The sequence below is a fragment of the Lottia gigantea genome (genome assembly GCF_000327385.1).
Source record: "Lottia gigantea unplaced genomic scaffold LOTGIsca_63, whole genome shotgun sequence".
Lineage (NCBI taxonomy): Eukaryota > Metazoa > Mollusca > Gastropoda > Lottiidae > Lottia > Lottia gigantea.
In genome coordinates, this window is record NW_008710145.1 from 858,907 (window position 1) to 878,190 (window position 19,284).

Sequence of the window (19,284 nt, forward strand, 5' to 3'; positions counted from 1 at the left end):
CCTCTCAATATAACCTCTTAATTTACCCTACCTGACCAGACTGGGGGACAAGTTGGCTAGAACTGTTCAAACATTGTTCAATGTACACATGAAATCTTCTGGTAATATCACAGCTGTTTGTGTATTTAGAATTTTACTCCTTCTTCATATGTGACATATTTCTGGAAAAATTGTGTTATCTGCGCAATTTATTTTAGACAACTGTGCAATTAGAACTCAACTTTTTGTGACCCAAGTTAGTCACCTGTAGATTGTCACACTGTTTGTATTCATCTTAAAAGAACTATTTTGGAAATGTTAAGTTTTTCGTGGGGTTTTAAATGGAGAAAACATTTTAGCACAAATTTCATACAATCAACTGCTGAACAAACCAAGATTTAAAAGGTTAGTGGTAGAAGTTGTGGTCATCCCTGTACTATTTTCTCTATGGATTAAAGAAATTTAAATTAACCACAGTTTGAAGCAATTTTTTGATATCAGTGTTCATCTCACTTTACCTTATATTTTGATTAGATTTTTAACTTAAAAGATGTTGTGAAATCATGCGACATCATTTTGAAATCATACATCATTTTGAAATCATACAACATTTTGAAATCATACAACATCATTTTGAAACATTGTAATAAGATAATGAAAATAAATCTTTTATCTATTGTAACTTTAGAATCTTATCTTAATGTCTTGACAAGATGTCAATAGGGCCTTAGTTTAATTTAAATTTTAACCTATTGACCTCTTCTAATTAAATTTTGAAATTTAAATCATGGTCATGTCCAATCTGTGAACATTATGGTCATGTTTGCCTTTAACTGAAATTAGTTGAAATTGAATCTGACAGTTAGATCTTCATTTGAATAGCTGTCTAATAGTTTTAGAATTGTCTCAAAAGGTATGTGTTTTATATTTTTTTGATGGAAATATAAGATGTATTATTTTCAATTTGAATGTCAGGTATTTAAATGTATGTAAATATGTGGTCTTATATTGCAACCCTCATCCTATGGGGATTTCTTTCTGTAAATGTTACAGATCTCTCCACGTAATGACATTACCGTCTCCACTTGCAGAAGAGAAGGGTGTAGAACTCCAATCATTTAATTTTTTCATTTCTATAAAGATTTCTGTGACATGCTTTAGGAGTATTTTACCTATCATGAGTGATACAGATATAATATTTTAAACAGTAGTTTGTATCCTAGTAACACAAATATTTCAGGACTTTTGATGTAATTATTTTTGAACATGATAAAGGATATATTTATGAGTATATTATTATTTATTAGTATAAGGTTTTCTAGTGATAGAAGAAAGTTTCACTGGTGATTTTAATTCATCATATTTTGTTTGTTGGTCTGGACCAATAGATAGGTAATCTTAAAGTTGCCATACATTGACAGTGGTTACCACTAGATTGTTTACGCTATTTGCACAATAATGGTGCATCTACACCATATATTATTACATAAGCATATTTTTTTTTATACATTATCAATCTTGAGCACCTGACAGTGTAAGGGTCTGATGAAAGTTCTAACCTTTTGCCTCAAGCTTTTTTTTCAGAGCTATTGTAAACAATATGTTGGTGACATGGACGTCTTTCGATCAAACATGCTGGATATCTCCTGATCACTACTGATTTTGTTGAAGGGTTGTCATCGTCAAAAATCAGTATGTGTGAGTCAGCCTTTACTGCAATAAAATCTTTTTCTTTATGTTGTGGGAAAAAATATATGTCAATGGAGTTTGCTGATGAAGCTGTGGTCAGGCAAAATCATGACTTGTTGGTGTGGAGCTATGTTCTTATAGAAAATGTCACCAACTTCTGGTTTATTTGAACAGGCCTTTTTATAACTTTTTACTCATCTCCCAGACAAATTTGCACATACGGAAACATTCTTCCCTTAGGTTTTCATTTAGAATTGTACATGACATACTGGTATGCCTATGTTTTCTATTTAGAAAACTGCATGACATGTCAAACATGAGACAGGTCACAATCAACATATTGTTTATTTACAACGCTTTCCGTTTAATGATATCAGTCTTAAAACAGGGGGTAATTTATCAGCCTATTACAAGACATTTCCCTCACGCTATAATGACTTCTGTGATAAAATTAATTTGAATAAGACACGTTTTATATTTAATGGTACTGTAATGTTGTAAATTTGTTTCCTTCTATCAATTTTATATGAAGTCTTGATTTTTTTGTGTAACATTTACTTAAAGTGATACTACATTTTAAAATGAACATAAACTTTAAGTTCTCAAGAATGATCAATATGAGTATATATTCATCAGTGAACTTACCTGATGTCATAAAGTTACAACAGAATCCCTGGAAAATTGGTAAATTCATAAAACTAAGTAATTATTCAAAAACACTTAATCTTATTATATTAGCGATTTTCAATAGTTAATTGCATATTTATGGATAATTGCTAAGTTGTTTGGATTTATCAGATTATATAAGGATCTTGTTATGTTATTTATGACACCAGGTATATCTACTGATGAATATATGCTCTTATCCCTGATCCCTAAAATTCTAAGAATTTCATAGAGGATTAAAATATGAAAAAAAAAATGTTGGGGAGAAGTTAAAGATTATTTCAATAACTAGATATTAAAATATAAATTGTCTGTAATCAGTTGGTAGAAAAACTAAAATTAAACCTCAAATGAAATGACTTCTTCAATGTCAAAAGTACAATATAATATATATTTAATGTTCCTTAAAAGGAAGGCCTCGTGCTAAAACACCTTCTCAATGACAGGTTAAGTCAGTTATATTATAATTTTGAATGGGACGTGGTAGTATTAAAAACATCAAATGTCATTTGTGTTGGAGACACTCATTAGACAACTGTCGAGTCAGTGCACACATTTTACATCAGTAATGTCAATACGTGTATGTTGAACACAGCCACAATATTGTGTACAGACTTCTGCTTTTGATCTTGCAGAATTGATTTGTAAGTTTACTTTTGGCTATAAATTTCAGTGACAATTTTTTAATGGGCTTGTATTTAACCTGTTGTGATGTTTCATATTCTTCATTGTTTCGTTACAGGAGTAGAGGTGATGATCACTCAGTATATATTCCTGAGTCTGATTGTGATTTCAACATGGTTTTATCAGAATATCAACGCCTGTCCTACTGGGTGTCAGTGTACACCTACAGGATGGGGACAGAGAGCGTTCTGTCGCGGAGGCTCTCTTCAAGACATATTGGGATCATTAGATAAAAATATTCATCAACTTCATGCTACCCAGGCAACAAGTATACGTGTTTTACGTAAAGAAGATTTTCAACATTTACAAGGATTTCAACTGACAAAAATATTTCTAACTCAGTGTTCAATTCAAGAAATTCAAGGGAATGTGTTCAGTGATTTGTCTTCTTTATTGGAATTGAGTTTTACAGAAAACAACATCAATATTATTTCAAATGATGCATTCTCAGGATTATCCCATCTGAAAAGACTTGATCTTTCAAAAAATAGGATCAGTAAAATAGGAACAGTCTTTCGTAATTTAAAAAGCCTAGAACATCTGGACCTTGGTTCTAATTTATTAAATAATCTGGAAGCTGGTTCATTTTTATCACTATCAAATCTAGTCGTGTTAAAACTTGATGGAAATCAGTTACAGAAGGTGAATGGTGACATATTTAAAGGTTTAGACAACTTAAAACATCTGAGTTTACGGAACTGTGATTTAGTTTCAGTAGATAGTAATTTATTTAATGTAGTTCGTAGACTGAAGTCTTTGGACCTTGGAGAGAATCGATTGAGTTCAATTCCACAATCCAAAGACTTTATCAATCTCAAGTCATTAGAAAATTTATATTTAGATAGAAATGAATTAACAACATTACAAGACTCTCAATTTAGTGATATGACATTAAATAAACTTAGTCTAGCTAAAAATAGAATCAACAGACTCTCACAAAAAACATTTGAATTTTTAGAAGTTCGTGAATTAGACATATCATATAATATTATTTATGACATTGAAGATTTATTCCTACGCACAACGTCACAACATATAGAGAAAATCAATTTAGCAGGAAATCCAATTCGTTTACTACCAGAGAATTCCTTTCAAAGTTTATATCGACTCACTTATTTAAATCTTTCATCATGTACCTTAGAGAAGATTACAGAAAATCTCTTTCGTGATCTGAACAATTTACGCACATTGGACGTTTCTCATAATAATATTCAATATCTACCCCAAGATGTTATTGTGATTTTAAATAAACTTCAAACATTAAATATTCAAAATAACCCTTGGCATTGTGATTGTAATATCAAATCATTAAAGAACTGGTTACATGATCCTAAAAGTTTGAGTATAATGTTATGTGTTCCTGAATCTCAATACTCCGGTAACTGTAGAAACATTCGGTGTACAACACCTTCCACCTATTATGATAGACAACTTCTTGGTTTGGAGAATGAAGATATTCACGAGTGTCATGATCCTGATAAATCATCAATGACTATTCATACTGAAATTGCTATTGTGATTCCGTGTATTTTAGTGTCTGTTTTATTATTATCTGTTGCAATCTTTTTATGGCGTCGAGGTCGAACTCGAGAAGAATTACGCAAAGTTTGTGTACCGGTTGAACAAGAGAGTAGCCACTTAGACTTTGAAAAGAAACCACGCCCTTTTGAGAACTCTGAGATTCGATCATTAAATGAATCTGATCGAAGTTTTGTGTTCAGAAATTATTTTAAGACTATGGAGACCAATCCAAGTGGAGTGGCGTACCCAACTATCTCAAATAGAGATGTTGACAGTGTTTATTCTTCACAACCATCATTATATAGTTCTTGTAGTCGTGTTCATCAACAAACAGTTGGTATTGAATCCACAGTTTAAAATCATCCTCATTCTACAATCTCATTTCAGTATCTATTTTATAAATTGTTCAATCATTGTCAATTTTCTGACTGGTTATATACTTATTTTATAATGGATATAATTTTTTGTATTTAAAATTTTATAAAAAATGTCAATGGCCATAGCGCTTCTGAAAGTGTTTTTAGCTCACCAAAAAGAAACCAATTTGGCATAGGTCAATTTTTAGGAATTTCAACTATACTGTTCCTATGTTTTTTGTTCAGATCAATGATAATGTTCAACTTTTTTCTATGTTTATACAAACCAGTATTTTTTTTTTTTTGTCATGGGTACACATTTCATTTTCAGATAATGAACAATATAATCCTTTTCTTGTCATTTAGAACTGATGCAATGCAAATTCAGGAGACATACTTAAATGTTTAAAGGGACAGGTGCATCATTCTTTTTGACCAATCATACGTATAGTCTCAGAAACGGGAATTTTTTTTAAGTCAATCAGTAATAGTGTTCACAGCTCAATGTTGAGATTTGAGCCTTCAAATCCATGTCAAGAATTATCCGCTTTTGAATGTTAAAATGACGACTCATCAATTTAAGATACTCTGATTATATAGAAAAGACATATATAGAAATAGTGAGTAAAATTCCTAGTTTCAAGTATTTTTCAAGGAATTATGTGATTTTAGTACTGTACTACATTTCTTCTGAAGACTATTTACATATATTCCGAATCAACCCCCACAAAATGCCGCCACTGTGCCTTTAAACCAGTGCTTCCAGGATGAGAGATATTATAAATATCAGCTCTGCAATTGTATGAATGGGCGGTTATCGGTGGCAATCCTTCTCTGATTTTTGTGTAAATCCATGGCCTGTTTTCTTTAAATAGAAGTTTGAAACAATACCTAACAGACATGGAGAATTAAATTATAGAGGCTGAGAAGCAGTCTAAACCTATATGTGACAGATATTATTTCAGTTCAATTAAGATGTTAGAACTCTGAGAATTTAGTCTTTGGTATTTTCTTTGTCCTTGTGTTGATTATCTATGTGCATATTTCATTATAATACTCTCCACAATTATTTTTTATTCAGTTCTCCAGGGTACAAATTAAATATATGAAATTCCTTTTTTTATAAATCACCACAATGGAGTTTAAAAAATGTTTTGAATGTTTCTAAAAGTTCAATTATATATATTCATCAATTGTTCATCCCATTTTCAAGTTTGTAGAATTTTTTAAGGAATAAAATTGTTTATTATTATGACTAATATTTGTTTGTTTTTTATAGAGTCAACAGAGAAACATCCATATTGCAAATACAGAATATGACTTGACCGTTTGACCAACTGTACCTTAGTCTCAGAAACAGAATTTTTTTAGCTAAGCTAGTCAGTAATAGTGTTCAAAGCTCACCATTGAAAAAGAGCCTTCAAATCTATGTGTGTCCAGAATTATCAGCTGTTGAATGTTGAAATGACTCTCATTTCTTGAGACTGCAATATATAGACTGGACATATACAGAAATAGAAAGTGAAATTTCTAGTAATTTTGAAGGCATTATGCCATTTTTGTTAATTTCTAGTACTTTTGAAGACTTACTTACATATATGCAATCCCAAATAAACCCCCCAAAATGGCGACCTTGTCCTTTTAAATGTTTAATCTTACAATGATTATGGCAAGTCTCTCCTCTAAATCTGAGTTTAGAAGCAATGACGGTATTTGCCAGATTTTTTCCTCTAACCGTTACCATGTCTACCCTGAATTTTACTTAGCTGCTTCCTGAAAACACATTGATCAAGGAGGCTGCAAATTATGCAGCACCCCTTCCTCCCACTTTTTTAGACTTGTTTTTCACATACCCTTCAATGGTTTGGAGATACTAAAATTATTTTGTACCTCCAATCCATTTTGACCAAACCACATCCCCATTCGTCCACATGCAAGGGCTTTCTTTTTTGTACTGTCTAAACTAAACTGTGATCTAAAGGATAGGAAATAAAATTTCAATTTCATTATTTAACCACTGTAATTCGAACGAGCAGTTTAATCAGCAAAATACTTGGAAGATGAAATTCAAGGGCTGACAGCTGAAGGGAAGTAACTTCAAGTCTAATTATTTTCTATATATTTTGTAGTGGGCTACATTTATTAGTATTTCAGGTAAATTGTAATATTATATCTTATTATCTAGTTGTACTCGAAAGCATAATAAAGAAATACTACCTCATGGATTTATCAGATTATACAGGGATTCTGTTGTATAATTATGACAAAAGGTAAGTCCAATGATAAATATAATTGGTCAATTTTAATTTTTATGAAAAACATTTACTTCAGTATAGATTTGAGGAATTCAGACACTATGAACTCTTGTCAGTTTAGTTCAACAAGTTCCTTTTGTAATTGGAGATAATCATCTCCAATCTCTGATCCAGATTCAGCTAATAGTATTAACCTTTCTAAACATACTTCAGCTACCTCTGGTAAATCAGGCTGTAGAATATGGAGACCTTTTAAGGTCACCACACAAAGATCTTTCATACCGTCTCCCATTATATCTAAACTATCTAAACCAGTCACAGGGAATGCAAAACTTCTAGTCCATAATAATTCATAACTGCCCTTTTTACTACGAGATTCTAAAGTTTCAATCTTTGAGCTGCTGGCACTACTATCAGATCCTTCTTTACTATCAACAACAAATTTATAAGCTAGCAATTCCTGGCCATAGGTTCCCAATAAAATTTCATTATGTCCATCAAAATCAATGTCCACAACACAGGAGCATAATGGAGTGTCATATTTGTCACTATCTGGTATTAGTAAATAATCATCTAAAGCATTAGTTAAAACATTACGATAAACAGTAGCTGGCATTAAAGCACTTGTCACCAATAAGCTAAAGTCATTATTTTCCTCATCTTCTATCCCATCTTCACTTTGATTAGAATCTATAAATTGGGGACATGGTGCTTGATTTTGTGGATTGAATAAAACTAAAGATGTAACTGGACTGTTATGTTCATCAGTCCAATTTTTTAATACAGTATTTTCTTTCACATCAACAAGTGTTAAACGAATTTGACCACTTTGAAACCCCATTGCTGTTAACCGTTTTTGACAATTATCTATATATTTCATAACAAACTTTAAAACATTGCTTTCAAACACGATAAACTCAGGGAAATATTCCACAGTATTTTCTTCCTGGAAATTATTATCTGCCACATCTCTATACATGTGTATTGTTTTATCTCCCCCACTCAACAAAATCACTGCCTCTGGTACATCATCTTTCAATAACACTGTATGGGTCAACTGAAACGGTACATAGGAGAGTTCTATAGTTTTCGTCATCATTTCTTCAGTTTCACCTTCATTTCCTTGGAAAGAGAAATACAAGTTTAGAAATTGCCCTGTCCTTTTGCCATCATGACTTTGATGTCTGATAAATGTTATTCCAACAACCAAGGTTGAATCTGGATCAAATCTGTTCATGACATCAATTGAAGCTATCTCAGCATCTGCTGGTATGTAAGTAAATTGAACAGTTCTAGTTGATGGCTTCAGTTTATTCTGCTTGTAATCAAAACTAACAAGAGTGATGGGAGTATCTCCTTTTAATGAAGCTACAAGCAGTCTGTTTCCCCCACCACTCTTGATTCTGGCTAAACCATAAATATTAGTCTGTGACGGTAAACTGCAGTAATGCGCATCAGTCCATGTCCAACTTCTGTCACTTACAGACATGTTTACTTTAATTTTTATGTATGCACTGACAGATCTTTGAATTCATTTTCTGTCAAAATTATGAAAATATGGAAAATTCGACCGCCATATTGAACAAAATAGTTGGTCACATGATCTACTGAAGTCACGTGATACTTGTGGAGCATACAAATCAAAATGGCAGCCTTCATTGATGAGTGTTCAAGATGCTGATAATTTATCGACATATTTTGACTCTCCTTCTCAAATTTAGTTGAAGATCGTTCGCCAAAAACAATGCATGTCCTTATTTAAGCAGACTATAAAATTTAAACAGCATCTGCCTAGAATTAACAAAGAAGTAAGCCTCAAAAGTATTGTATCTTGCTTCTCTCTGTGAATGTGGCAGTCACTGTCATTGTCAGTCAAGTCGGTGTGTTTCAGATCGGTAATATACCACAAAGCATGAACTCGGACATTATCTTTAAAAAATGTGAATTGTGGGATATAAATAGAACTATGTGGCCATTAAATACATTCTCATGCTCTGATTGGAACTGAATTATGACATTTTTAATTTTTGATTCTAATTGAATAATCTGTATGTTCTGAACTTTTCAAGATGTCTATCTTTAAAAGATTTCTAGGAGGCAAAGATGGTGACACCCTCAAGTCACCTACTGGAACAAGTCCATCGGGAATGATGCCAATGGGACAACAGTTACAAAGAAAATTTGCAAAGGGTGTACAGTATAACATGAAAATTGTTATTCGAGGTGACAGAAATGTGGGAAAATCTTGTTTATTTCATAGACTACAAGGTCAGAAGTTTAAAGAAGAATACATTCCTACAGATGAGATTCAAGTTGCAAGTATTCAATGGAATTACAAGGCAACTGATGATGTGGTAAAGGTAGAAGTCTGGGATGTGGTTGATAAAGGAAGACCACGGAAGAAAATGGAAGGATTGAAATTAGACAATGCTGCTGAATTAATGCCCGAGGAACCATGTTTGGACGCAGAATTTTTAGATGTGTATAAAGGAACACATGGTGTTATTTTGATATATGATATAACTAAACAATGGACTTATTCCTATATTGAGAAAGAACTTGAGCGTATACCCCTCCACATTCCCGTTTTAGTTTTGGGAAATCATCGTGATATGGGACACCACAGAACAGTAAGTGAGAAAAAGGCTAAATACACAGTAGAAAATTTACAACGTGAAAGACCTGAGGGTTCTGGTCAAGTGAGATATGCAGAATCCTCTATGAGAAATGGATTTGGTTTAAGATATCTTCATTTATTTTTTAACCTTCCTTTCTTACAACTTCAAAGACAAACATTATTAAAACAATTAGAGACAAATACAGATGACTTAAATACAACTGTCCAAGAATTAGAAGTGCATGAAGATTCAGAAGAGCAAAATTATGACCTATTTTTAGAAAGTCTAACTGCCAACCGTAGAAAGCAAGCAGAAAGCTTAGCAGAGAAAGCTGTTGCAGATGCTAACTATAAACAAGATTCTACTGGTGCCATAACAGCTAGAGATCAGCCTGACACCGCAGCTCAAGTACCTCGATCCATTTCTCAACCAGCCATGTCAAAAATTCCCTCCAACCCTTCTTTTGAACCAGTATCACTTACTCCCTCAGCACCACCAGCCTCCAAAAGTACACCAGCAACACCTGCATCTACTCCTGGTGAACAGAAATCTGGATTTCTCTCAAGATTTTTTAAGAAATCAGAAGCTAGTGAGCCAGCTATTGAAGAAAAGAAAATATCAAATCAAAGCAATGAAAGTATGGTGAAGTCTGTTGATGATTTTGTTCCAGAAGATGACATTGATAGTTCTTTTCTTACTGAAGATACTAAAATCAACAAAATGGACAACAATGAGCAAGTAGAAAAACATAACTCCAGTGATGAGGAAAATGACAATCCCATGGTAACTGGATTTCAAGATGACTTAGATTCTGAAGATGATGTTGCTCAACCAAGTCTAACCAATTCTAGTTCAAGGAATAAAATGATTGCAGATGATGTAGAACTCTCCAATGATGAAGATTATGAAGAGTCCTTGCCAAATAAAAATGTTGTGAAACAAACTGTTGAAGTATCTTCTGATGAAGATGACACAAGCTCTGCTGTCATTTCTCAGATTAAACAACCTGAAGACTATAGTGAACATACTTCTACAAGTGAAAATACTGTCTCAAATAAAATTTTGTCTAAATCTAATATAAGCTTAACTGACTCAGAAGATGATTCTAATATTAAGTCTGTTGATGAAATTCCTGATGTTGTGATAACACATCCAGATTCTGGTAATCCACATTTAGACATACCAAAAGAGGATTTAAATACCTGGCTGGATGAGCTAGAAGAAAAAGCTAGTGTAGTCTCATTAAATAAGCCGGTAGAAGACAGTGATGATGAAGCCACTGGTGCTATGAAAATTCAAGTGAAGGCTGTGAGCTCTGATATTGATGAAGGCTCATCTTCTACCACTTCTTCTTCCAAGAAAAAAAAAAAAAAGAAGTCAGAAAGCAAAGACAAAGATGAAGAGAAGACAAAAAAGAAAAAGAAGAAAGATAAAGAAAGAGATAAAGAAGGAAATGGGGAGAAAAAAGAAAAATCCAAGAAAAAGAAGAAGAGACTGAGTGCAGAAATGAAACAAGAAGCTGATGATTTAGAATCGTTTCTAGGGGGTACTGATTCACATGTTAAAGGAGAGGGTTATGAGTCTTTATAAGGAAGTCTGTTTCTTCACCTGCTATTGAGAGCTGTAGTTGAGTTAATTGGTGGTCAGACTGAAAACTGAGAGGTATTGCAAGAAAGCAGAAGTCTGAATGTTTACAATTGAGCAAATTTTAAAATTAACTAGGTAATTTATTCTGTGGATGTTATCATGACCAGTCTTAATCACAACTTTTGAATCTTTACAGATAATTGTTTTTTAGCATTTCCATTTATTGTTTAACTGTGTTGTGACTGTTGATTAAAACCAAAAAATCATTATTCTTGATACAGTATCTTGCCAGTCATTAACAAATTTTCCAAATATATACCTTATATCAGCTTTGCTTAACTTTTATTTATTAAAAAAAATATTAATCTACTGGGATATATTTAAGTATAAATGATTGTAGTTAATGATAGGTAAAAGGTTTCATATACAGGAATATTATACATGTATACTGTAATATTATTATAAAGTAGTTTAAGGTATAGTTAGATGAATTGAACTCTTGCTCACTAACCTTAAGGTTGAGATAAAACTTGCGGATTTTTAACCTGGTTTCTCATCCTTTGTGATAGAGGGTTTGGAGGGGCTGACTTGTTAAAGTGTTCCCTGTGAACTATAGGATGTACACATTAAAGATCCCTTGACAGGGTATGTCATTGTTACAGCAAAACTTCCCTAATTGCATACTTCATGGGGTTGTTTTTTTTTTCATAAGCAAGATTAGGTGATGAAAAGTAAAAAGCTTCTGACTGAGACACTCCGAAATTGTTATTTTTATCAGCTGATGGAGTTTGAAATGAAGGCTTATTTTATTAGTTAAAAATTAGTAAAATTTTAATCACTTCCTTTTCTCTTCTATCTTCTTGAACAGGTCTCAAAACCAAATATGTTGTGTTTAAGGATTTATTTTAATCCTTTCTAAGTGTAGAAATGTCCATTCAGTAGGTGCTGTATGAAACCTATAATAAATTGTGCACTTAATTGTGACTTTAGTAGTTTTCAATTTAGAAAATATTTATCAGAAGCCAGAGTAAGGCAAATATTTTGATGGGTATTTGGTTTATGAATTATGATTACTAAAAATAAATTATAAGAAAATCTATTTATGTACCTTCAATGAATGTATATTATTCATATTTCAAAACGAAAATGTTTATTTTTTCATTGTTTTGTTAGTTGTGTGTGCAATATGATGGTTGAAAGTTGTTATGTTTAGTATATCTTGTATTCTTTCACAAATTTTCACATATTTATAATACCTACAAAAATACCTTTTAGTATGGTGACTCCAACAACCTGCTGAATGAGATCATTTATGAAAAACTTGAAATCAAGTATAAACACAATTATATATTGTTCATCTCTTAGGTTTTACTACAAATTAAGATTGTCTTCATTTAGCAAATAAAAATATTATACATGAATAAAACAGTCAAGGTTACTTTGTGTATGTCATTTTATGTACCATGCTAAATGTTGGTGAAGAATTATTAACTGATAAAGGCACCTGAAGATACTTCAGTGTATTTTGAAAGTTTTGTAAGTGGTTGTTGTATGTTGATTTTCTTTGATTTGTTAAAATAAAATATTTATCATAAATTACAAAGATATAAAGAGTATCCTAAGAATATTGTCAAATTTTTTAATGGATTCAGAATTCAATACGAGTATTACTTGATGATATTGTAGGAAGGGAAGGGTAAGAGATGGATTCAGACAAATTTCTTTTGTCCTGAAAAAATTATTCAACCCTACCTTTTAGAGTAGTCCAAAACATCTGACTCTTTTGCAGCCTCTGATAGATATTTTGACAGTAGTCAGCTGGAGCAACTTCATAGCTTCGGTCTAATTTTGGAGGTGCTACAGCATCTTCTATCTTTCTCTCTAATGTGAATGTTTTTCAACCCGATTTCCCCCTGTCAGTGATGCAGGTACGAGGGGCTGACATGGAAAAAGCGCCTAGTCGTTCGGATGGGACAATAAACCGAGGCCCCATGTGCTACAGGCTGTGCACGTTAAAGATTCCTCGACAGTTGGAAATCGAAAAAGAGCAGGCTAATGCCGCTGTCCTGGCAAAATTTCCCTCATTGCACCCTGCATGGCGTCGCCCTTCTTCATTAGCCCACAAGGTGCAGAAAAGCAGGACGTAAAACGCCATTCATTTCATTTCATTTCCAATGTGAATGTTAATGTAGGCCTACCTCTAGAAAGGAAAAGAAACTGATGCCTTGATGCCAGTAGAAGTATTTAAGTGTTACTGTCCTTCATTGCACACTGTATGATGTCTCTCTTCATAGGCCTAATCAGATGCAGATAGTAAAGACGTCAAGTTTCATTTTTATTTCACTTCTCTATGTTCCTGTTCACCAAATCATACCGTAGACATAGTCTTATATTATTTGTGTTAAATAATTTCTCTACTAGTACCCTGGCAGTTGCAGAAAATTACAACAAAATACCAATCTGGTAATAGTGCTTTGTAAATAAAGCATCAAGTCATGAACAAGTTATACAAAAAATGATTTATTAGGCTATATACCTCACAATAACAAGGTTTATAATCACATTAACAAATAAGAAATAATTAAATACACCCCATTAAAAACATTTAAACCCAATTTATTACAAACATCATATTAACAAGGTTTATCAGAAAAGAAGATTGTATTACATAAATCACATTAACAAGGCTTATAGTGGAAGAAGATTTCATTACATAGGCCTACATCACTTTCACAAGGATTATAGGCCTAATCACCACATACATAAGATTTATAATGAAAGAAGAATTTATTATAGACATCACTTTCACAAGGTTTATAATGAAAGAAGAATTTATTACATTCATCACTTTAACAAGATTTATAATGAAAGGAGAATTTATTACATATATCACTTTCACAAGGTTTATAATCGAAGAAGAATTTATTAGGCTACATACCTCACAATAAAAAACATTAACAAAAAAGTAACAATTTAATACATCTCATTAAAAAGATTTATAATGGAAGAATAATTTATTAAAACATCATATTAACAAAGTTTATAAGAAAAGAAGATTTTATTACGTAGATCATATTCACAAGGCTTATAGTGGAAGAAGATTTTATTACATAGGCCTACATCACTTTCACAAGGGTTATAATCATTTCATTAACAAAATTTATAATGAATGAAGAATTCATTACATACATCACATTAACAAGATTTATAAATGAATGAAGAGTTTATTACATACATCACATTAACAAGCTTTATAAATGAATGAAGAGTTTATTACATACATCACATTAACAAGCTTTATAAATGAAAGAAGAATTTATTACATACATCACATTAACAAGATTTATATAATGAAAGAAGAATTTATTACATACATCACATTAACAAGATTTATATAATGAAAGAAGAATTTATTACATTCATCACATTAACAAGATTTATATAATGAAAGAAGAATTTAATACACACATCACTTTCACAAGGTTTATAAGCGAAGAGAAATTCAATAGGCCTATATACTTCACTATTACCATTTTGGACATCGAAAAAAAAATCGAGTGTGATATAAAGGACAATGTAGAAGAAAATTACAACGCAATGTCCAGTAACTGAATGTTGTGCAATTGTTTAATGTTACTTCGTTTCTTCTCACACCGGTGGTTGATAAAATACAGAACTCCAGACATGTGTGTTATTGACATTACATACAAACCTCCAAATCTATGAATGGATATAGATTCATGATTAATTAATATAATAGCCTACAACAGTGTAAGTATGAAAGGAATTTGGCAATAAAGTCATATTTTTACTGTAACTAACCGAGCACTTTTATAACACAAAAAAAACCTTTCATTTCTCAACTGCTACACAGTAGCGAGTAGGGTAGGCTACAGCAACTGCAGCAGTGCAGGTTCTATTTTATCCATCTCTGTCATCTTGTTTAGTTTTTATGGTTAATCCGATTTTATCGATTATAATGATTTGGATTATACTTGTGTCCCATAGATTATTGGCCGCCTTCTGTCGGACCACAATCACATTTTGCCAATTTTTTTTGTACCAGTACTCAAGCCTATATGAATTGAAATATTTAAAGCTTAAAATAAAACTTTATAAAACAAAATACAACAAGGATAAGGGATTAGACGAATTTTCAGTCAGAAAGATGGCTGGTGGACCTTTAAGAGAATTTTATGAGCTCACTGTGATCAGACTGTAGGCCTTCATGGACTTAGCTTGATTATTTGAATATTTTCTACCCTATGGCATGGAAGTCTTAGTATTCCTGATGTTACAATATTACAATGCAGTACTATACAACTATGTGAAAAATTGATTCATTTGTTATTTCAGTAGGCATTCAACATGAATCGAATAACCTCTCTTATTTTTCGATCTGGAGGATATCATATTAAACAATGGAATAATGTGGAGAAAATATCACAGAAATTCAGTCAGCCTTCTGTTTATTCAAGTTGTTCTAGTGTTAAGATAGTTACAAGATCTTTTTCTGACCATAGTAATTCTAGAGACCCTTTCAATAACTTACCTTTATATGATGAAAAGAAAGGAAAGTTGATTTACTCTGGAATTCTCACAAAACCAGTGAAAGGAGCCAAGATATTTTCCTTGTCAACTAGTATGATTGGACTGGGAATGCTTCCTTTTATTGTGTTTTCCTTAAAGGATGATATGTATAGTAAAATTGTGACTGCTGCAACATTTTCTGGATTTATTATTATTACACCAATTTTGATGCATTTTATAACCAAGAAATATATAATATCAATTTATTATGATGAAGAAACCAAGATATTTACTGCCACATCATTTTCATTATTTGTGAGGAGAAAGGATCATATTTTTACTGCTAAGGATGTAGACCTTAATCCTGGTGCTTTTTCTAGTATCAAAGTCAAAGGGTTTCCTTTATTGTTAGATGAAAGTAGATTTTTTGATCAATCTTATTGTTATGAAATTATGAGTCTTGATAAACCTATTACAGATTTTATTAAAAAAGACAATGAGTGAATTTATTGCTAGATATTTGAGATATTAACGTCACTGGCATATGTATGCTGCGCATTACCTTTGTTTATAGTGCTATAAAAAGACATAAGAGGATGGATATACAAATTCAACTGTTGTAGATGACTCTGTAGATTTTAAAAATGTTTCACAATAAATAATAATTTTGTAATTGTGAAAGAATGCTCCATGACTATTCTCTTATAGGGATTGTAGAGAGGTTTTCTAAATTTTGTATGTGTATGGGACTATGATGGCATCAATTTGCGCCATTCCAATTTTCAATCAGACGTCTGTGGTTCTAGCAATTCTACTAAACCTAACGCAAAGGTCTGTGTGATAAAACACTTAGAATGCTGAGAATTGATGCTATCAGTTTCCCCGAAAAGCAGTAAAAATTTAGAAATGTCTTCTATTTCATGTCTAGTAATTGATTAGTAATGTGCAAAATTTTATGATTTAAAATGGTTTTATCTTGTTTTTTTATAATAGAATAATATAGTGAAAATATTATGTTAAAATGAACATGGATTATATAGGCCAATGTTTAAGGGTCCTGTACTGTCACTTTCAGTCAGTCTCAATCAGAAGTGAATATGATTGAGACTAATTTTATTTTGAAGAAACTTTCTTATTAGTGACCAAAGGTTCCTGAGCTATTTCCCTTGACACAGCTAAAGTTGCAGAAAAGTAGGAGGTAAAACTCAGTAAGACTCAGCTAGGTCAAAATATGAATATAGTACCTTCTGATCACATACCAATAATAACATTCATTAGTTCTTGGTAAAGCCAGTTGACATGCGATTCACACCATCTTACTACATTTAATTTATCTGCTTTCTGATCATTTCCACCAGCTAGTTTTAGTTGAAATTTATTTGCATTAAAGGGACAGATGTGTCATTTCTGGGGGTTGATTTAGACCTTGAACATATTAGTAGTCTTCAGAACTACTAAAACTGTACGAAAATCGCAAAATTCCTTCAAACATGAAATTTATCTTTTTATTTCTTCTTTCTGAAATTTGGAGTATCCGACTTTGAATGTCTAGTTGATATAGTCTCTGACACCAAGACATCACATCTTCTGACACAGATGTGCATAGAAGAAGTGAGACGGGATAATTGAGTCTACTGTATACACATGACATCAACGGATATTCATATAAATTTATTGCTGTGTCCCCCTAGTCAATGTATGTCGTCTTTCAGTATAGTTTGGGTAACAATTTCCATGCTTGATTAAGAATTGTGTTGTACATGTACCAATTCTAGGTGATATAAAACTATATTAAATTATATTAGATTTTATTAAAAAAATTTGAAAAAATGACAAGAAAAATGAACATTAATTATGATTATGAATGATTTGAAAATTATAAATTCACAACCAATTTTTACTCTTTATACTAATAAATGATAAATCAACCATACTGTCTATTAAATTATCAGTGTTTAAAATTAAAGTTAGAAACTTTTTATAAATACACTTTCCAGGAATTACAATTTTGAAAAAGAACATTTTAGTTAGTGTTAGTTAGTGACTACTGTAGTCTGAATATATTTTATCGTTGCATTATTGATATGTGTTAAGATTTGCCTTAAGGATGGATAGTTTTGTTTAATAATACATATATACTATCACAGTTTATCACAACAACAACACATTACAAAGTACCTGTTTTATGATTTAAAGTTATAATTGTCTGATTTGAATAACTTCTATATACTATAAGTAATATATAGAGATAAATAATCCAACTGCTTCTTGTGTATAAATATTTGTCCTGTATTCATACCATGTATAACTAATAAAAATCAAATAATAGTACAACAGTTTTTAGCAATATATCTCTATATTTACATATTAATTATAGACATGTACAATTTATTGTCTTTAGTCCTAGCAGCAATTCTTAATTAACAGCACAACCCTTGACAGAAAAGTACATACCTTGTTTTCTTGTACTCAACTACAATTTTAATAAATACCATCATAACATTTGAGATTTTGTTAGACATGCAAGGGGTTTGACCACAGATAGCATGTACTAACAGGTGTACTATAGGTATATGATTTGATATGTAACAAGCATTTTGATCAGATGTTAAACTTTAGCTTGAAACTGTCATCTCTTTGTTGATGTTATTATGCTGTACATGAGATGATTAGCATTAATACAAAATGACAAGACATTAAATGTCAAACAGAATTGGTCCAAAGTATCTGAAAATGGTGGAATTATGTTTCAGTTTGCTGCGGTGAAAAGACAAGACACACAATTATTCTTAAATTAACATGATAAAGCGTTATATACATATGATTATAAAAAGTGAAGCATTTACTATAAAATAATGATTGACTAAAGATATGCAAAAAATATAAATAAAAATAATTGTTGAAATCAAATGTCATTAACCTTGTAAAAATCATTTTCAAAATGAATTATAGGAATCACTCAAGGTTATGGGATGAAGCGAAATATGTCATGTTATACTTTAACTACTAAAAGCCACCATAATAGTAAACAAAATGGATTTTACATCCGCAAAAATATAATATTTAATCTAAAAAATAAAAGATATAGACACTATTGAAATATATGAAGAAAAAAATAAAAGTAGCTAGGACCAATAGAACAATCGCAGTTTTCATATAATATATTAATAATTTGAACTGAAAACCATGCGAAAGTGTGACCATTTATAAACAGGTCACAAAAATAAAGCACATCATTAGAACTACAACTACAGTAAACTAGCAGTTTACCTTTAAGGTAATTCAGAAAATTTCGAGACAATTTCAAATAAATTTCCTGACAAAATTATAAGCAAAAATCATTATTTTTATTCTGAAGAAGTTCAGAAATGGTTCACAACACCGAATATAGAATAATTA

At 31.5% G+C, this 19,284-nt stretch overlaps 4 protein-coding genes across 4 annotated transcripts; 3 read left to right on the forward strand and 1 right to left on the reverse strand.

The window, feature by feature from the left end:
- Positions 1–3,087: 3,087 nt before the first annotated feature.
- On the forward strand, positions 3,088–4,356 carry LOTGIDRAFT_129061 (hypothetical protein; the record flags this gene model as incomplete). The annotated part of the gene is made up of 1 exon (XM_009064515.1): positions 3,088–4,356. A coding segment is annotated over one exon (1,269 nt), but the record flags the coding sequence as incomplete, so codon positions are not given.
- Positions 4,357–7,262: 2,906 nt separating this feature from the next.
- Positions 7,263–8,639, reverse strand: LOTGIDRAFT_129002 (hypothetical protein; the record flags this gene model as incomplete). Its single annotated transcript, XM_009064516.1, has 2 exons — positions 7,263–7,528; positions 7,580–8,639. The coding sequence occupies 2 exons, from the start codon at positions 8,637–8,639 to the stop codon at positions 7,263–7,265; spliced, it is 1,326 nt and encodes a 441-aa protein (XP_009062764.1).
- Positions 8,640–8,793: 154 nt separating this feature from the next.
- On the forward strand, positions 8,794–10,092 carry LOTGIDRAFT_194959 (hypothetical protein; the record flags this gene model as incomplete). Its single annotated transcript, XM_009064517.1, has 1 exon — positions 8,794–10,092. A coding segment is annotated over exon 1 (873 nt), but the record flags the coding sequence as incomplete, so codon positions are not given.
- A 5,823-nt stretch (positions 10,093–15,915) lies between these two features.
- On the forward strand, positions 15,916–16,368 carry LOTGIDRAFT_97530 (hypothetical protein; the record flags this gene model as incomplete). Its single annotated transcript, XM_009064518.1, has 1 exon — positions 15,916–16,368. A coding segment is annotated over one exon (453 nt), but the record flags the coding sequence as incomplete, so codon positions are not given.
- Between the last annotated feature and the right edge of the window lie 2,916 nt (positions 16,369–19,284).